This window comes from Cavenderia fasciculata (genome assembly GCF_000203815.1).
Source record: "Cavenderia fasciculata unplaced genomic scaffold Scf_ET2XIPL01COFD4-5, whole genome shotgun sequence".
Taxonomy (NCBI): Eukaryota; Evosea; class Eumycetozoa; order Acytosteliales; family Cavenderiaceae; genus Cavenderia; species Cavenderia fasciculata.
In genome coordinates this window covers 429,424-447,794 of record NW_004457695.1, presented here as the reverse complement: position 1 = coordinate 447,794, position 18,371 = coordinate 429,424, and the positions used below count along the sequence as shown (strand labels likewise).

The 18,371-nt window shown below is 32.4% G+C and overlaps 9 protein-coding genes across 9 annotated transcripts; 6 read left to right on the top strand and 3 right to left on the bottom strand.

The window, feature by feature from the left end:
• Window positions 1-1,603: 1,603 nt before the first annotated feature.
• On the bottom strand, window positions 1,604-2,497 carry eIF4e (eukaryotic translation initiation factor 4E; the record flags this gene model as incomplete). The annotated part of the gene is made up of 3 exons (XM_004355198.1): window positions 1,604-1,652; window positions 1,682-1,759; window positions 1,872-2,497. 3 exons carry the CDS (start codon window positions 2,495-2,497, stop codon window positions 1,604-1,606), a joined length of 753 nt encoding a protein of 250 aa, XP_004355250.1.
• A 284-nt stretch (window positions 2,498-2,781) lies between these two features.
• Window positions 2,782-8,270, top strand: DFA_07753 (uncharacterized protein; the record flags this gene model as incomplete). Its single annotated transcript, XM_004355197.1, has 10 exons — window positions 2,782-2,807; window positions 2,989-3,071; window positions 3,216-3,243; window positions 5,187-5,792; window positions 5,879-6,206; window positions 6,280-6,827; window positions 7,091-7,179; window positions 7,293-7,506; window positions 7,609-7,944; window positions 8,048-8,270. 10 exons carry the CDS (start codon window positions 2,782-2,784, stop codon window positions 8,268-8,270), a joined length of 2,481 nt encoding a protein of 826 aa, XP_004355249.1.
• Window positions 8,271-8,985: 715 nt separating this feature from the next.
• DFA_07752 (uncharacterized protein) lies at window positions 8,986-9,262 on the top strand (the record flags this gene model as incomplete). The annotated part of the gene is made up of 2 exons (XM_004355196.1): window positions 8,986-8,995; window positions 9,084-9,262. 2 exons carry the CDS (start codon window positions 8,986-8,988, stop codon window positions 9,260-9,262), a joined length of 189 nt encoding a protein of 62 aa, XP_004355248.1.
• Window positions 9,263-9,623: 361 nt separating this feature from the next.
• On the top strand, window positions 9,624-10,209 carry DFA_07751 (uncharacterized protein; the record flags this gene model as incomplete). Its single annotated transcript, XM_004355195.1, has 3 exons — window positions 9,624-9,632; window positions 9,719-9,761; window positions 9,965-10,209. The coding sequence occupies 3 exons, from the start codon at window positions 9,624-9,626 to the stop codon at window positions 10,207-10,209; spliced, it is 297 nt and encodes a 98-aa protein (XP_004355247.1).
• A 180-nt stretch (window positions 10,210-10,389) lies between these two features.
• Window positions 10,390-12,560, bottom strand: DFA_07750 (uncharacterized protein; the record flags this gene model as incomplete). Its single annotated transcript, XM_004355194.1, has 3 exons — window positions 10,390-11,140; window positions 11,217-11,717; window positions 11,815-12,560. The coding sequence occupies 3 exons, from the start codon at window positions 12,558-12,560 to the stop codon at window positions 10,390-10,392; spliced, it is 1,998 nt and encodes a 665-aa protein (XP_004355246.1).
• A 371-nt stretch (window positions 12,561-12,931) lies between these two features.
• Window positions 12,932-13,939, top strand: DFA_07749 (uncharacterized protein; the record flags this gene model as incomplete). The annotated part of the gene is made up of 2 exons (XM_004355193.1): window positions 12,932-12,942; window positions 13,045-13,939. 2 exons carry the CDS (start codon window positions 12,932-12,934, stop codon window positions 13,937-13,939), a joined length of 906 nt encoding a protein of 301 aa, XP_004355245.1.
• Window positions 13,940-14,256: 317 nt separating this feature from the next.
• Window positions 14,257-14,631, bottom strand: DFA_07748 (uncharacterized protein; the record flags this gene model as incomplete). Its single annotated transcript, XM_004355192.1, has 1 exon — window positions 14,257-14,631. One exon carries the CDS (start codon window positions 14,629-14,631, stop codon window positions 14,257-14,259), a length of 375 nt encoding a protein of 124 aa, XP_004355244.1.
• A 78-nt stretch (window positions 14,632-14,709) lies between these two features.
• On the top strand, window positions 14,710-16,880 carry DFA_07747 (uncharacterized protein; the record flags this gene model as incomplete). Its single annotated transcript, XM_004355191.1, has 3 exons — window positions 14,710-14,724; window positions 15,071-16,192; window positions 16,260-16,880. 3 exons carry the CDS (start codon window positions 14,710-14,712, stop codon window positions 16,878-16,880), a joined length of 1,758 nt encoding a protein of 585 aa, XP_004355243.1.
• A 330-nt stretch (window positions 16,881-17,210) lies between these two features.
• DFA_07746 (uncharacterized protein) lies at window positions 17,211-18,108 on the top strand (the record flags this gene model as incomplete). The annotated part of the gene is made up of 4 exons (XM_004355190.1): window positions 17,211-17,580; window positions 17,643-17,728; window positions 17,817-17,907; window positions 17,984-18,108. The coding sequence occupies 4 exons, from the start codon at window positions 17,211-17,213 to the stop codon at window positions 18,106-18,108; spliced, it is 672 nt and encodes a 223-aa protein (XP_004355242.1).
• Window positions 18,109-18,371: the final 263 nt, after the last annotated feature.

The window sequence follows — 18,371 nt, the reverse complement described above, 5'->3', positions numbered from 1 at the left end:
AGTGAAATGTTCGATTGGTGATGGAATTATTTTAAATTGATAATACAAACTGAACAACATGTTTGAATATTGATTATATATTTATATTTTTATGTTTTTGGTTTGTTCAAGTGAATAACTTAAATTGCCCTGTTTCCTATTTATACTGGGGTTTTCAAATTTTATATCCTGTCATTCAAACCAATAGGCAGAAATGATTTTAAAATAATTGCGGAGACAAACCAACCCACCACCACAACCTCCTACCTCCTTGTCAATCTACATCTCCAATTTTTATCTATATCAAATATGTGGATTTTGGGGGATGAGGAGGAGGAAGGTGTGGTGGTGATTGATCCATAATCCATGGAATATAAATTATATTATATTATATATTATTATAATTTATTATCAACATCTCTATCTATTGATCCAATTGCAATTGGTATGTTGGCAGTGACGAAAAAAGAATAAAAATAAAATAAAAACACCTTTGATGTGTTTGTTGATTAATCATGATGGATCAATCATCCATACATTCATACATAATAATATTATTATACGTCCTAAATACATACATACATACATATTACTATTTGATTTGTTTTTTTTTTTTTGATTAATATTATTAATTTTCTCTTTTTTTTATTTTTATTTTGTTTTTTTTTGTTTGTTTTTATTTTGGTGTTTATAGCAGATGGTAGATAATCTATGACTCTTTGATTTAATTTGGAAAAGAATTAAATAGTATTATTATTATTATTATTATTATTATTATTATTATTATTATTATTATTGTTATTGGTTGTTATTGGTTGTTGAGAGTGGGTAAAAGTGAATATATAAATTAAGGATTATAGTAAAGTGTTTGTTTGATGTTGGTTGTTAAGGTGTTGTTTGTTGTTCATCAATCAACAACAACAATCATATTGCAAACTAGTAAGGAATTGATAATAGAATTGGTTGGAAACAAAAGAATTGATTTTGGTTTGGGATCAGAAGAAAGAAATGAAAAAAAAGATGGGATTGGGGAGAGTAGGGAAGGATTGGGGTAGCGAGTGATATAAAATGAATTATATAAATCTATAGTTGTGCATTATAGTCGTTGTTGTTGTTATTATTATTAATTAATGATTGTTGTTTTCATTTCCAAAAAAAAAAAATTAAACGAGTCATAGTTGAGATGGATGTGGTGGTGGTGGTAGTGGCGGCGGCGGCGGTGATGGTGATGGTGTGGTGGATGGATTGGAATACACAAGCTGCTACTTATTAATGTTGGCAACTTTTGATTAATTTGATTGATTTGCTTTGCTTTGCTTTGATGTTTCTATTTAAAGGGAAACGGGTCGACCAAGGGTTAGGGTATATTTGTAGTGAGAGGATGGGGAGGAGGAGGTGATGTTAAAATAAATAATCAAGTTTTTACTTTTTAGGCTTAAACTTGAATTATTATTTTTGTTGTTTGTTGATTGGGGTAAAAAAATACTAATTTAGATATTATTATTAATTATTGTTGTATCTCTCTTTCTCTCTCTTTGTTCCCTTTTCTTTTTTTGTTGTTGGTTTTAATTTTTTTCTTTCTTCTATTATTATTCTTCTTGATTCTTTTATGTTATTCTTTTTGCTAGTATAGTTGTTGATAATTGTTATTGTTGATGGGTTGATGTTGATGTCTGTTGAAAAAATAATTTAGACTTCGTACAAGTTCTTTTTCTTTGTTTCATAGTGAAGTGAATAACCAATGGTACCATTAGTTTCCAATGCAACCTTGAGTCCCCGACTAAATATTAAATATAATAAAGTAAGTATATATTCTTTTTTCTTTTTCTTTTTCTTTTTTCTTTTTCTTTTTTCTTTTTCTTTTTCTTTTTCTTTTTTCTTTTTTTACATACCCAATATCTAAAGTAGCCTTTTCTGAAGAATGTCTAGTCCAAACAGAAATCTTATCACCACCCTTTCTAGAGTTATAGACCAAACCACAAATATCATCACTTGAATCAAAAGTTTCACCAATGCTAGCCATAACGATTTGAAGCCAATAGTTGTCGGCCATGTTCTTTTCTCTGAATTGGAACAACCACTTGCCACCCTTTTTGTTGGCCTCGTCTTCCCATTTTGGTTCGATCTCCTCCTTGAAGAGATGGAAACTGGACCCACTCTTGATGGAAGAGATTTGTGGAAGGTTGTTGAAAATACACCAGAAATCCTCGACGGTATCGAAACTGATAATTCTCTTTAGACCCTCGGCCCAGTTGTCTTGAGAGATCTTTTGGTTATGAAAATCGTACCATAGAGACCATCTGTTTTGTAATGGATGTTTGATTAGGTTTTGATCAATCTTGTTTGGTGTTTCTGTAGTTGTCGTTTCTTCTGGCTTTTCATTGTTGTTTTCTTGTTCTTGTGGTTGTTGTTCTGGTTGTGCTTGTTGTTGTTGTTCTGGTTGTTGTGCTTGTTCTGAAATAGAAAGATTGGCAGAGTTTTCAACCAAACATTCGACGTCGTTACTTGAAGTAGTCATTTCTTATTATTGTTGTTGTTGTTGTTTGTAAGTATGTAAGTTGTAAAAGGGAAAAATATGATAGGTTGTTGTTGTTGACGGAAATAAATATTTATATAATGTGTATACTGTGTAATGTAGAGTTGTTATACAATTAAATAAATTGAAAGCAAATTAGAGGTTGGAAAGGGTATATATTGTAATTAAAATATATATTTAAAAGGGTAGGTATTGATAGAGATGATTAGTTATTATAAGTATGTTTTAAAAAGAAGAGAGATGATTGATTATATGTTGTGTGAAAAATGTACAGTTATTTTAACAACAGTAGGTAGGTATATGATTATAAAAAAGAAAAAAGATTATTATTATTATTACTATTATTATGATAAATGAGTAACTAAACTAAAGTTTTTGATGAAGATTAATTATTATTATTATTTATCCTAAAGTAGAGGAGAGTTGTCTTTTTTGTTTTTTTTAGTTTTTTTTTTTTCAATCTGTATATAAAGTAAAGGAAGAGATAAGATAATTAGTAACAAAGTTATATGTGTACATTATAGAGAAAGAAAGAGAGAGGAGAGAGAGACTATGGGTATGAATGACAATGTAGATTACAATATGTAAAAAAAAACAACAACAAAAATCAAGAGTCTTGTTTATCTGATCTTCAAGTTTGTTTTAGATCTTTCAAAACCGCTGCTGCTACTGTCAACAAAATAATAATATATCTATATAGATCCTTCTTACAAAACTTATATTGGTATGTATGTATCTGTATTCGAGTTTAGTTTTAGTTGGTTCGTGATTGATTGATTGTGAAATGAATGAATGAATGAAGAAAAAAAAATGATGATGCAGAAGTTGTTTGATGATTGATGGGGAAAGAGAGGGAGGAGGGTGTGGTTAAATTTTAATGTGAAGATAAATATGTCAACTCTCTATATTTGATTGATTGATTGATTTTTTACTATCTTTGATCAAAAGTCGGGATGGTTGGAGATTATTGCCCTGATTCCTCTTCTTTCTTCTTCTTTTAAGTTACTGATGCTATTATTATGTTTTTACAATGGTGTGCGTAAAGGCTTTGAATGAAGAGGTTTTTTTTAATAGGACGAACGAGGAAGGGAATAAAAAAAAAAAGATTCTATTAAACTAGACAAGATTATTTTTGGGGGAGATCCATTCCGAGCCATCAAACTTCTCTCTCCCGTTGCTTGCTGTTGTGTCATCAAAAAAAATCTGTTTGTGAGACGAGGACCAAACTTTGAAGTTGAAAATGAAAAAAAAAAAAAAAAAAAGCAGAGAGCGAATGCCGCAAAGAAAACGAACTTTTTCTCTTTAAACTATTTGCTATGAAATTAAGAGGTTGGTGATGGTACTATACTAAACTATAAAGTTGTTATATGTGTGTTATCTGATTGGCAAAGGGTAATACTTTGAATGAATGGTTGTGGTTTCAATTGACTCTACTATAAATCGATTGAGAAACAGTGCGGAATACAACTGATCATGATGATGACTGTGGTAGCAGATCAGCTGTTGTGAAAAGACAGCAATGGTATTTGAGGGTGTGTGGTGGGAGTTAAGAGTCGATTCACTGATCACAACACATCTTGTGGTCAACACACGAAAAAAATTAAACAAAATGGGGATGCCCCCCACATGATGATTAAAGGGGGGGTAGTTGGTAGATTCTGGCAGAAGGAGTATTACCCAGATCCATTTCTTTCATTCTCTTGCTCATCCCAACTTGTTACTCTTTCTTTATGTCCCCCGCCGACATTATATATTTATATACAATTAAACAATTGTGTCGAACATATAACTAACTATAACTAAAACTTAAACTAAAACAAAAGTGATGGTGATTGCTTATTTTGATTATTCTGGTTGTTGTTGTTCTCTAGACACTTACATAAATATAAATATATATAGAAGAAAGAAAAGTAGATATATAAAAGAGAGATAGAGAGATAGATAGATGAGGTGTCACAAGCGATTAGTAGTAATAGAGAAAAAAGAATGTGGAGGGAGATTCGTTTTGGCTAGGACGAAGAGAGAGCTTCCAGCCCCAAAAAATTAAAAAAAAAAAAAAAAAACAAAACAAAAAACATAGGCTCTCCTCTCATAGCCAATCTCATCATCTGAGTTTCCCGCGGGAATATTTTCGTATTGGTTGGTCGTTCTCTTCTAGATACTCTTGTTTGAGGTAACTACCTCGGTTCTGGACGATGGACCATGGTTTCTTTCTAGAAGTCTAAATTAACCCCTCTCTCTCTCTCTCTCTCTCTCTCCACAAGATGAATATGATAGTTCGACAATATGATGCTGGTTTCTACATTCATTCATTGTCAACAAGATCTGGATATTTATTCCCCCGATCATAACTGACTCCCCAAAGATAATATTAATATAATAATATTCATTGTGAATCTAATCTAAAATTAAAAACATCTGGATGGTCCTGTCAGCAAGAGTCACAATCTATTTTAAAAAACTACTGCTCACTTTCATATTATTTATTTAAATATATATTTCATTTTCCACAACGATAAAGAGATAAATTAGTTAGTGCAACTGCTGTATTCTCTCTATAGATGTGGAAGGTTGTGTAGAGAAGAAGAGATAGAAGAGATAGAGGGAGTTAGAAGATGAGGAAACCAAGAATAAAATCAAAGTTTACAAGACTATCAAATATATCAACTAGTGATGAAGAAGATCTAGAAGAACAACTCAATAATAATCAGAATACTAATCAGAATAATAATAATGATACGAGGACAAGAAGACTTGGTACTATCAAAGGTGAATATGATAGTGATGAAGAGAATGAATATCTAGAGAATGAACGATTACAATATGAACAATCATTACTACTCAAAGAGGTTCAATTAGAAGAGGAAAAGGAAAAGGAGCAAGAAGAAGAAATTAAATTATCTAATCATAAAAAGAATATATCAAGAAAGGGTACTAGTCCTAGTATTAGTAATAATTCACCTATCATATCTCCTAAATTGATATCAACTACATCTACATCTACAACAACTACTTCAACATCGACATCATCTACATCAACTACAACTAACAACAATAATAATAACTATAACTTTAATAATAATAACGAAGATTCTTCACAACAACCAGAAAACATTGCAATTAATATAAATGATGATGATGATGGTAATAATAATAATAATCCTGGTGATGGTGATAATGAAGATGAATTAAGCAATGAGATTGGATTAGAGGCACAAAATATATTATTTATTCAAAATGAGTTGTCTAGACCTTTAACCTTTTATAGTATACTCAAGTATGTTAAAAATGAATGATATAAGTTATATTCAGCATTGTAATAGTTGGTTATTAACATTGATTTATTATATACGTTTGGTTTAGACGATTATTATTTTTATGTATATTATATTTATTCCCTGTATCATTGGTACTTGTTATTGCATTGGCAATGGATTGGAAACATGGGTGTGATGAACCATTGCACAATTGGTCGATTGGACAAGTGGTCATTCAGACTGGTCTTGTTTTAAACTTTTTATTCCTTCTTTTGAAGCTACCCACTCAGGATGACAATGGACAACCATCACCAGAGGTGGCTCGTGTCCAATTAATATTTAGAAACCTTCACAATGTACTCAGTTGTTCTTGGATCACTTGGTTCATCGTTGGCATAGTTTGTACTTTTAAAGCTCGTGCTCATGATACTTGTGTATGTTATACAAAAGTAAACAAATATTTTGATTATATTAACTTTAATTTAATTATTCCTTTCTATACTTTAGACATCATCAGCACCATATTTATTTTGGGTATCATATTCTGTAGTTATTTTTCAAATAGTGATAGCATCATTGGCAATGTTATTCTGTTGTTGTTCTTGTATATTTTCATTGATGAGGTTGGGTGTACATATAGAGATGGTTCAGGCGGCTGGAGGAGGGGGTGCAGCCGGTGGAATGGGAGACAGTCGTGGAGCGACCGATACAATGCTTCGCAAGTTGTCCACTAAAAAGTTCAAGACTGGCGTCCTGCCAAACGACGATTGCAGCTGTGCCATCTGTCTCACCGACTATGTCGACGGTGAAAAGATTAGAATCCTTCCATGCAAACATCACTATCATCTCAATTGTATCGATCGTTGGCTCATTCAAAACAAGTCATGTCCGTTTTGTAAACGTGATATTGATACTACTCCTACTCCAACAACAACTCCTGCTACTTCATCCAATAATAATAATAATAATCCGACAAGTGTTGATCAACAACAACAACAACAAGATGGAGATGGTATAGAAATGACTACACTAGTTCAAACTTATGATAGTCAAATGTAAAAAGAAAAGAAATGAAAAGAATCAAATATCAATCAAATAATAATAAATATAATATTATTTTTAATTTAAATCCTACAAATAATAATAACCATACTAGTACCCCATTACTGTGTTAGTATTAATACTTTTTAGTAAACAAACAAACAAACAAACGATTTACACAATATAAAAACAGATATTTTTTTATCATTCGTTTTTTCACTCAGAGTAGTTTGATAAACTAGCAATAGCATCTTTTATTCGTATATATCTGAAAAAGGAAAGGTGTGACGAGTCGAAACAAACAAACAGATCCATTCAAATTCATTTTACAACAAGTAGCTAGAGACAAAGAGAGAAAGAGACAGAGTTAGTTGTTTTCAATCAGATACAATACAATACTTTTACAACTCAACTTGACGATCATCATCATCATCATCATCATCATCATCAACACCCAACACAAACATATATATATATAGATAGAAGGAGAGAGATGGATAGTAATAACAAAGATGTATCATCAATACCAATAATAGATTTATACCACCATTTGAATAAACATAGATATCTACACTCGGATTGTATATTGAGTGCAATAAGAGGATTACGGAATGGTATCTTGACAGGTGTAAGAATTAGAATACCTTATATATTTCAAGCTGTCATTTATGCTGCTATATTTAGAGATCCAAAGTATGTGTGATTGATGAGAATAGAATAGAAGAGATGGAAGGATGAGGGAAATGAAACTAACGAATCAATTTTATTCCTATTCTTTCTTTTCTTTTTTTTTAGATTAACATCAAGAGTAAAATTTGTAATTAAACAAATGTTCTTTCATGGTAGAAATCTTGGATTGTTTGTTGGCATTTATAAGAGTATTTGTTGTATATTTCGAAATATTGGTATCAAGGGAGGCATTGATTCATTGGTTGCCGGTTTCATTGGTGGTTATGTAGCATTTGGAGACAGCAAGTCTACGAGTGGCAGTGTCAATAATCAAATCGTTCTATACCTCTTTGCACGTGCATTGATTGGTATCATCCAGAGTGGAGTAAAACGTAATATCATTCCACAACAACTTTCAACTACAACTCCACAAGGTTTTAGAATATTTGCAGGTGTAACATTGTATGTATAAACATATATATGTATAAACATATATATAACAAAGGGTACCAATGATGATTTAACATTTCAATTAATGTTTACTTTCTTTCTTTTTTTTTGTTAGAGCATTGATTTTATATTTAACAGAATATGAACCAGATACATTAAATTCATCATTTATGGGAACCATGACATATCTATATCACAAATCAGATTCTGGGCCAATGTTGCCTCAGGAAGATAGAAAATTCTCACCCATCATTCTTGTTATTCTTATTTCTATAGCCACCAGTTGGAAATTCCCACAATTATCACTGGATAATATATTGGCTAAATTAAAATTATAACAATATGAATTATCGAATAGAGGTAACAAATAAATCAGAATCAGAAAATTAATATTAATCCACAAATCATTCTTTAATTATTTCCATTATTATTATTATTATTAATTATGGAGGTAGGGTAGTACAAAAAAAAAAGTCATTTAATACATTCATACTTGTTGGATGGGGAATCAATCTTGATTAATCAAGTACAATATTCATACATTCATTCACTTGGTCATTGACTGCCGATTGGAGGAGGAAGAAGAAGAAGAATGATTATTCAATTTTACTAGTTGATGAACATGAACAAATGAAAAGATAGTATAGTATAGTATTATTCGCGGGTATTAATATCTATTCATACTATCCGTATTTTTTACAAATTCTAAAAGTAGAAAATAAGATTCCAATCGACATTATCATCATCATCATCATCATCATCATCATCATCATCATCATTATCATATGTACCACTCGGTTGTATATATATTTATATTTAGTGTGTGGGTGTGGTTGGTTGATTGGTTTTAAGAAAACAAAACCAATCTTTTACATAAAAAGTCGTATTTACAGAATAGTAATTACGATATTCATATTATTTGGTTGGGAACCCTTTACTATTTAAACATTGATTTTAGGTTCATTTATAATCATCATCAAATTCAATTAATTATTTTTCAATCAAATCAATCAAATACTTATACTATCTTTAATTTTCTAAAAAAAAAACAAAATGTTATACAGTAAATATTTTATTCTTTTTCAAACTAATAGAATAATAATATTCAATTCCTTTCTCTCTCTCTCTTGTTTTCTTTTTTTTTTTTCTAGAATCACTTACACATCTTGCTAACCCATCAATTGGAAGTCGTACCTTTGAAACAATGGATGAATTTTCACATGATTCACTTCAAGCATTTAATGATGTAGCCAAAACAAGAGGAACTGGAAAGGGTGGTAAAGGAGGTAATGGAGGAAAAGGAAAGGGAGCTGCTGGAGGTAAACCATAAATCAATCATAAATGGTTCCTCCTCATACTACCAACTCAATATCCACATCCAAAATTGGATATGATGATCATCATTCCTTTAATGAATAAAATATATACAACAACAATTTATTATTCATTAATTCTAGAACATATGTAAAAAAATAGAGTAGAGTACAAGATTGGATAGGTCATATGATCATCCATTTAAATGATTTAAAATAAATAATAAAAAAAAAAAGGGGACCATGATTTTTATTAATAAAATGGTATTGGTTTTGGGAAAAAGGTTTATAGATCTAGAGATTCAGGAATTCACCAATAAAAATAGAGGTCATTGAATGAAGACAGCCCATGATTTAAGCTGTACACTGATGACGACAATGAGAAAGGTATGAATGTAAAAACTAGACATACTGACTTTTACCAATAAAAGTTAATAAAACCTCTAGATAAAAAAATAAAATAAAATAAATAGAATCCAATCATTCATCACACTCAACAATCAACTATAAATAAGAGTATTTCCTTGTCACTTTTTAATATCATCTCATTCATTGATAAAGATAATTTAAATAAGAATGTTATTCAGTATATACAAACCAATAAGATAAATATAATAGTATTACTATTACTATTATTAACAAACTCTCACTATCTCTCTCTTTCTCTCTCTTTCTTTCCTTCTTTCTCTCTATTATTTCTTTCTTTCTTTATATTTTAGAATCTCTTACACAACTCTCTTACCCATCAAAGCAATTTGGAGGAAGCAGACATGTTTCCTATATTGCTGATGGTGTGTCTGATATGCAAGCTGGAATGGATGTGGCCAACAAACACAACTCTGGTGGTGGTGGTGGTGGAAAGGGTGGCAAGGGTGGAGGTGGTGGTGGCGGTGGTGGTGGAAAGGGTGGTGGCAAAGGAAATAATATTGACATTGACATTGACATTGATATTGGTGGTAAATAATAATAATAATAATTAACAATATATGTTTATATAAATTATATATATATATCATCACCTCTAAATAGAGAATCTCCTTTCACCAATATATATATTCCAACTATTCCAATTATTCCAATTATTCCAATCTATTTACTCTTGGCACCCTAGTTTATAAAATTTATAAATAAATAAATCATTCATTTAATATTTTCTTCTATTGCCAAAAAAAAAATCACTAACCGTCTTGATGGGATCGATGGGAGGGTAATATTGATTTAACAATGCAACAATATCTGGATAGCCTCTTTTTAGTGCAGATTGGGCAGTGGTGGATGGAATGGTTAGAGAGGAAGATAGATTCTGGAGGACAAACTGAACTACTTGAGTGAATCCAGAGATGGCAGCTGAATGGATGGAATAGGACGACCTCTTTGATTGGACAATAGCAAGGTAGTTGGTAATGAGAAACTGTACGGCTTCCAAATTACCCTGTTCACAAGCAAATCCAAATGCCTGTGCATCACATCCTTCAGTTCTATTGGTGTGTAGGAATTCATATACTGGAGCGTGACCCATTAAAATTGACATGTTCATGGCCGAGAATGTACATCCTTCTGTGCGATTAAAATGTAGGTACTCTACAACTGATAGCCATCCACCAGAAGCTGCTGCGACCATAGCATCTGTTGTGAAGGATCCTTGATGTCGCTGTCCATTTTGTTTTTCGTGTTGGTCCAAGTACATGATAATATCTAAATGGCCATAACCAGCAGCCCACGAAACACATTTACTCGTAATAGTCATTGATGCCGTTTCAACTAAAAATCGTACAACCTCTAAATGACCAGACTGACATCCATACTCTATCGCAGCATCTGATATTACCATGTGTTCTACCTCACCCTTGTAATATAAATATTTTAATATATCTAATTGACCACATGAACATGCCCTAAATAACCAAATGAAAGGAATATATATTTTAATATAAAGTATTAAATGTATTTGTTTTGTCACATATGACATACCATAATAATGCATTACTTGAACATCTTTCAGTTCTATTTTCATAAAAGAATTTGACAATATCAAAATGTTGTTTGGATGCCCAATCGATGGCTCTTTCCGATCCACCCTCTGTTCGGTGTTGATGAAGGTATTGGACTGTTTCCATTGACCCGTTCTCGGCGGCCCAATCTAGAGCAAGCTCGGTCGATCCTTCTAGACGATTCTCGTTTAACCATTCAACAATTTGGAAATGTTGATTCTTTGATGCATAGTCCATCGCAGCCGTACTGCAACCCTCGCTCCTATGGTCATGCAACCACTTGACTATGTCAAAATACCCCAATGTGGCAGCTTGGTCCATGGCCTCAAAACTACATCCTTGAGTAGTATTTAAATGTAACCATTTTATAACATCCAATCTACCGGCACGTGCAGCTCTATCCATTCCAAGTTCAGTACACCCTTCTTGACTATGTTCTAAAAGATATTCTAAAATATCTATATGTCCAAATTCAGATGCACTACAATAAAAAGAAAAAAGAAATTATTTATTAATATATTAGTGTACAAAATAATATAACCTGTTTTTTCATTTGATTGAATCATGATCATGCTTACAAATCCATTGCATCACTAGTACAACCTTCTTGTCTATTTTCAAAAAGATATTTTACAATTTCTAAGTGACCAGCACCCGAGGCATCATCGATGGCTCCTTGACTGCACCCTTCAGTGCGATGTGTATGAAGGAATTGTACAATGTCAAGTGACCCATTACCTGCTGCATGATCCATGGCTTTAAAAGTGCACCCTTCCTTTGAATGGGTGTGTAAGAATGTGACTAGTTGAAGATTACCTGTTTTACAAGCACCGTCAAACGTTTCAATTGACAGTGGCATCTGTGTATTGGTTGGTTGATAGTATCGGTCATATATAAATTGCAGTATATCCAACCGCATATTACCAACAATTTCATCCAAATCATATTCATTCAATGTCACATGACCATCAAACCATCGATCAGTGGTGGTGAGATGGGTCAACGTTTCGATATTTGCATTTGGATGTTTCATGTAGATCTTTACTGCATGTTCTCGTAGGTTCTTGTTGTCATCGTTCAAGTGTGGACCCTTTAAATAATGTTTGACAAAGCTCCATGGCATTGCAAATCGAGCAACCATACCAAGAGGACCATAATAACTAACCAAACTTTTACCTTTGACATAGGTTTTCCTTCTTTTCATAATCTCTGTCAAATCTTCGCATAGTTTGTGGTCATGTTGTGATAGTTGTTCTATTTGATTAAATATTCTACTTCTAATTGTAAGAATCCTTAATAGATCTATGATCGTCGTTGTCGTCATCATCTATTGTGCACTGCGCTAGCTATTCTCTAATCGAAACTTTGGTACAAAGGGAAACTTTAGTACTCGTACTCGTACTCGTACACTATATATATATTCTGTGATTGAAACTTTAGTACCTGTAGAAACCCAAGAAGTATATTCTATTTTTTTTATCTGTTTTAAAATTAATTTCTCAAAAAAACAAATACATCTGATTGTTATAAAAGACCATCGAATAACGTTCAATCAAAAAATGATCTTTTATTTTTATTTTTCTATACACAACAAATAATTTTATTTATCTATCTTTCTTCTTAATTAAATATTCCAACCCCATTCTTTAATCACAACCCAAGTATAATCAAGTAGTTTTTAATTATCTAAGAAAAATGCCTCCCAAGTAAGTAATTAATTAATTTCGATAATTTTAAATGTATGTTTACTTTTTCAAGATACTATTAACAAACTTTTTCTCCCCTACCTATTTTTTCTACATCTCTAGAAAAAAAGTAACATGCTCAGTTTGTGGTGAAAAAGGTCACAACAAAAAGTCTATAAAATGTAAAGACAATCCCGAATTAAAAACTGCAGCTGACTATGATGAATATGGTTTGCTCCATTGTTGTGCAAGCCTCTTCCACCATAAACATAAGAAAGAATTGAGACAAACCTGTCCAAACCCGGCAATTCTATCCAATGAATTTATCAAAGTCTGGACCAAAATAGAACCACCATCTCAAAAGAACAAGCCAGAGAGTTATGGCGACCGATGCAAGTGTGTCCAAAACCATTGTATTTGTGGTCTAATAGAAGGCCTCTCTGATGAAGCTAGGAATGGTGCATTTGTCTCTTTAAACTCTCCCTCGCTGATGACAGCCCAAGCAATATTGAATGCTCTTATCGATCCACGTCAAAATTTTGCGACCGACGTTGTTTCAGAGAAACACCTGGAAACTAAATATCGTCGCCAGATGGGTATCAACATTGGCCAGGGTGACATTAGAAAAAAATTTAGTGATGCCGATAAAGTAATGGATCCAAGTGATAAACTTTATGGAGCAGTCATCTTTGATACCATGAACACTTTAAAAGGTAACAAATTTTTCAGACCCTTGGATGCCATTAAGGATATTTTAAAGAGCAGGAGAATGATAGAAGGTGGTTTGTTGACTCTCACTATATGCAGAAGAGGCAATGTAAAAGATGCCCACAAAGAGGCACATCGTCGCCTCACCAAAATGGCATTTGAAAATGGGTATAGATTGGAAATGAAGGTTGGCACCGACAAGAATCCTGGTGATCGTTACACCAGCGAACCTAAAAGAGGTCGTACAAGGGGAAGCAATATGGTCTTCTTGGCCTACACTGTCCATTCATTAACTGAACCCAATTTATAATCCAAAACTACCATCATTAGTATTAATGATGTCATTAATAGAAATACTATTATTATTATTACCAACATCAACCTTGTTGTTAATAATAATAATACTAATTTTCTTAATAACATCAATAATAGTAATTGTAATATACTGGTAGAGATAAATAAATTAAAATAAATAAATATAAAAGATTAATTAATTAATTAAAATAAGATTAATTAATTAATTAAAATAAATAAATATTAAATATTTGTACCAAAGAATATTTTTAAAAGTTGGTGTGTTGTTTGTTTGTTTGTTTTTGTTTGTGTGTACAGTTATATTATTAGTTATTAATAATATTTAGCAAATATAGTTTTATTTTGATGTTGTGAAGAGAATGCAACTATACCGATGAGTATTGGGATAGGTATGATATATATACAAGAGTAGACGAGGAATGAAAGTCGTTGGTTGCAAAGATTGAATTTGTCCAGCTCCATTCGCTTGCCACTGACGACGTTGACTCTATTTTTGTACAGTTGTCTGTCTTTACAATTGCTGCTTGCAGATCCCTTTGTAATGACATAGCTACTATCATCGTGTTGGAATATAATCGTTTTGTATTTTCCTCTGCGACAAGTTACTTGTTCGTGATTGATATACACTAGTTTTTGATCAATCGTAATTAGATCATTACCCAATACCCATGTTCTTTTCTCTGCCATTAATTAATTAACCTGTATCTCTCTTTCTCTCTTTCTCTCTCTTTAGCAAGCATACATAGCTAAAGCAAGCACACAGTTATGATCGTAGCGTATGTATGTATGGGTGTACTCTGTAGAACGGTTCCGAGGTACCAAAGAGAGACCCAAATCAAAAAAAAAAAGATCTAGAACAGACAGGTTGAACATACAACGCGGGCGCCACAACGATGTAGATCTACGATCGAACAGACAACGATTGGTCGGACGTGGGACGTATGGTTTTTGTTGGGGCGTTTTGCCTCAAAGAAGAAGAAACAAAGAGAGAGAAAGATTCTTGTTGTTGATGTTCATTGATCATCCTCCTCACAACCATCCATGTAAACTCATTCTATTTTTATTGTTCTATCCATCTATCTTTGTAATCTCTCTTTTAGGTATCTTTAAAATTATTATTTTCAAGATAGAGAAAAAAAAAAGACAAAGTAAAGTGATGAGTGGTCCAACAGCAATTAATTGTTTGACACATGGTGATCAAACATATAGATATGTTTGTGTTTCATGTTCAACATTGGTTTGTGATATTTGTTTAAATACAACCCATCATAAACATACTATTCGGTCACTAAGAATAGCTCATTCTCTCACATGTCAAGTTAAAGATCAACATCATGGTCATCTTGAAGTTGAAAAAGATGGTGCTGATCAACAACAACAACAACAAGAACAAGACAGCAACAAAGTCAGTGTCGACTCTAATCAATACAATTACTATAGATTGTTTTGTGAGACTTGTACCAAGTTATTATGTGACAATTGTATAGATTATGGTGATCATGAAGGTCATGGTTTCAAATCACTACCTTTTATCACTACCAACATCAATGTCAATGTCAGTATGAATAATATGAATAGTGTAGTTCAATCTGGATTAGACCAACAAAACCAACAATTCCAACAATTACAACAACAACAATTACAACAACTGCAACAACTACAACAACACCAACACCAATTAGAACAACAATTACAACAACAACAATTACTTCAACAACAACAACAATTAATTGGTAGACAACAATTAGAAGAAGTTGAACCACTTAAAGAAGATAATATTCCATCGTCTGCTCAACGTCGTCAACACAACATCATCAACGATGCACCATTCTTTCAAAGATTATCTGGACACTTACCAATGGATGTATCTGCAGTTGGAGGAGGATCGTCTGCTTCATCTTCCAATGATGATGATATAGAGTATCCACTCCCACCAATCCTACCTTTGGCTCATCGTATCGCACCCAAATCATTTGACAATGCATTTGGTGTCCCAGAATCAGGTCTAGAGAAACAATTCCAAGAGTGTGTCAATGCACTCAAATATTTTGAAGGTCGTCGAATCAAGTTACAAAAGGTTGTGCGAGTTGCTAAAAAGATCATGTCCAAGCATATCCCCGCCGCAGCTTTTCTCGGTTGTTGTTATGCACTCGGACATCTCAGCTCAAGTGGTACATCCAACTTTGAAAAAGGGATACCATACTTGAAAATGGCAACAAATGTTGGCCATCCACGTGCTTGTTATGAAGTATGTAAAATAATTATAGTAATATAATTTGTTGATATTAATATTTCTATTTATTATTTATCTCTAGTATGGAAGATTATTAGTACTTAAATTAATACCATTAACAGATACACAAAATGGAGTTCAAGTTGGAATTGATTTAGTTAGAAGAGCTGCTGTATCTGGATACTATGAAGCATTTGATTTATTGTCACAGTATCATCACAAGAGAGGTGAGATCAAGGTTGCAATTGATTGGCAGAGACGATATATCGATGCGTTGGAATTACCCAATCCCAAAGAAAACCAAAAGTTGATTCAATTGTACTGGCAAACATCTCGACCTGAATACCATCCAGAGATATTCAAAATACTTCGTGAAGAGTATATCACCAATGAAGGTAGATCCTATTCGATCCTACAATACGCCAGTTGCTATCAAAAGGGAATTGGCACGGAAATCAATATGCCTAGAGCAATGGACCTGTACATTCAAGCCGGTGAAAATAGAATACCCGAAGGGTACATACAAGCTGGCATCATTCATATGCTCGGCTATGACAACATCCCAAAAGACTTTGGTCAATCTAAAATTTGTTTTGATCTTGCCGCTAGTCTTGGCTACTACAACACATCAAAACAATCAATGTTACGTCTTGAACATACATTATTATTATCATCATCATCAAATAATCAAATTAATAAATAAATAATTAATTAATTAAATAATAAAACAAAATAAGGATTATAGCAAGCTGACTTGGAAAATAAGAAGAGGTCCGAAAAATACTTTTTTTTTTTTGTTTTTTTTTTGTTTTCAACAATTTTTTTTGGGTCATGTGTCCTCCTCTCCTTTCGCTCTCTCATAATAATACTTTCATCAAAACATGTGAAGTAACCTCTTCTTTCATATATCTATATAATATACATATGTATTATTAAGTAAATCAAAAAAAGGTTCTCTTTGATAGACAAATCCAAATAATAATAATATAATAGTTTGTTAGTTTAATAATAATAATAATAAGTTTAGAGAGAGATGTTTAAATTTCAAGCAAGTTTATTACCATTAGCATATGGTTGTATAACTATGTTTTCATTCCTTTCGACATTGTTTCTAGCATGTTATCTTCATTTTAAAAAGGTGACAGAGAATCATTGTCGTCAGTACGAGTTCTTGCCATCGATTTCGTCGACCATTGGTGACCGTTCACCAGAGATGAATGTGTTTCGTTACGGTATGGCGTTGACCAGCGGGTTGCGTCTCGGTACCATCTATCTCAACCATCATATCGGATTGGAAGACATCCAATCTCTCGTCTCGGTGTTTGGCTCGAGTGCATCGGTCAACGACTCGGTCAAGAAGTTGCGTCTACTCGTTCCACTCTCCACCATCTTTGACACGATTCGTGTGTTTTCAGCTGGTGGTTGGATCTACATCTCCTCGTCTGAACATTTGTTTGCTCATCAGATTGGTTTCGTCTCGTACGTCATCTTCTCGTTCCTCTTTATGTACACTCATTCGGCCGTGCTCTACCACACCCGTATCAAGTTCAAGTACAATGGCTCGGGCAACCGCTCACTCCTCTCCCTCATCTCCCCCAACTATAGTCCAAAGACACAACGCGACCTCTTTTCTTTCAAGTGGAAGGTCATCTCTGGTATCGTCCATTTCTTGCTCTTTGTAAGCTCATTGAAATATTTTGTTGATCATACTTTTTATTGTGTTCCATTGGGTAAGTCAAAGAAATAGATAGATAGATATATCTAAATCAATCAATAATTATTAATATTAATATTTTATTTATTTAGCTTATAGTAAATATTCAATCTTTGAATGGTTATTGGCATTTACAAATGTTGCTTATGATACACTTACTTATTATGATTTCGAAGGACTTTATTTCACTCTTCATAAAGAAAAGAAATTATATTAATAATATTAATAATAATAATAATAATAACGTCACTATCGATAATATAATAAATATAGTTAGTAATAATAATAATAATATAATAATAATAATACTAATAACAAATCAAAAATCAAAATCCAAAATCAATCAATTAATCAATCAACCAAATTTATTTAATTCCAACAAACAAACAAACAACTCCAAATCAACCAAAACCGTATGTATATAACCATCAATTGAAAATAATTAAAAAGAGTATAAAAAAAAAAAAGGATTGGGATTGT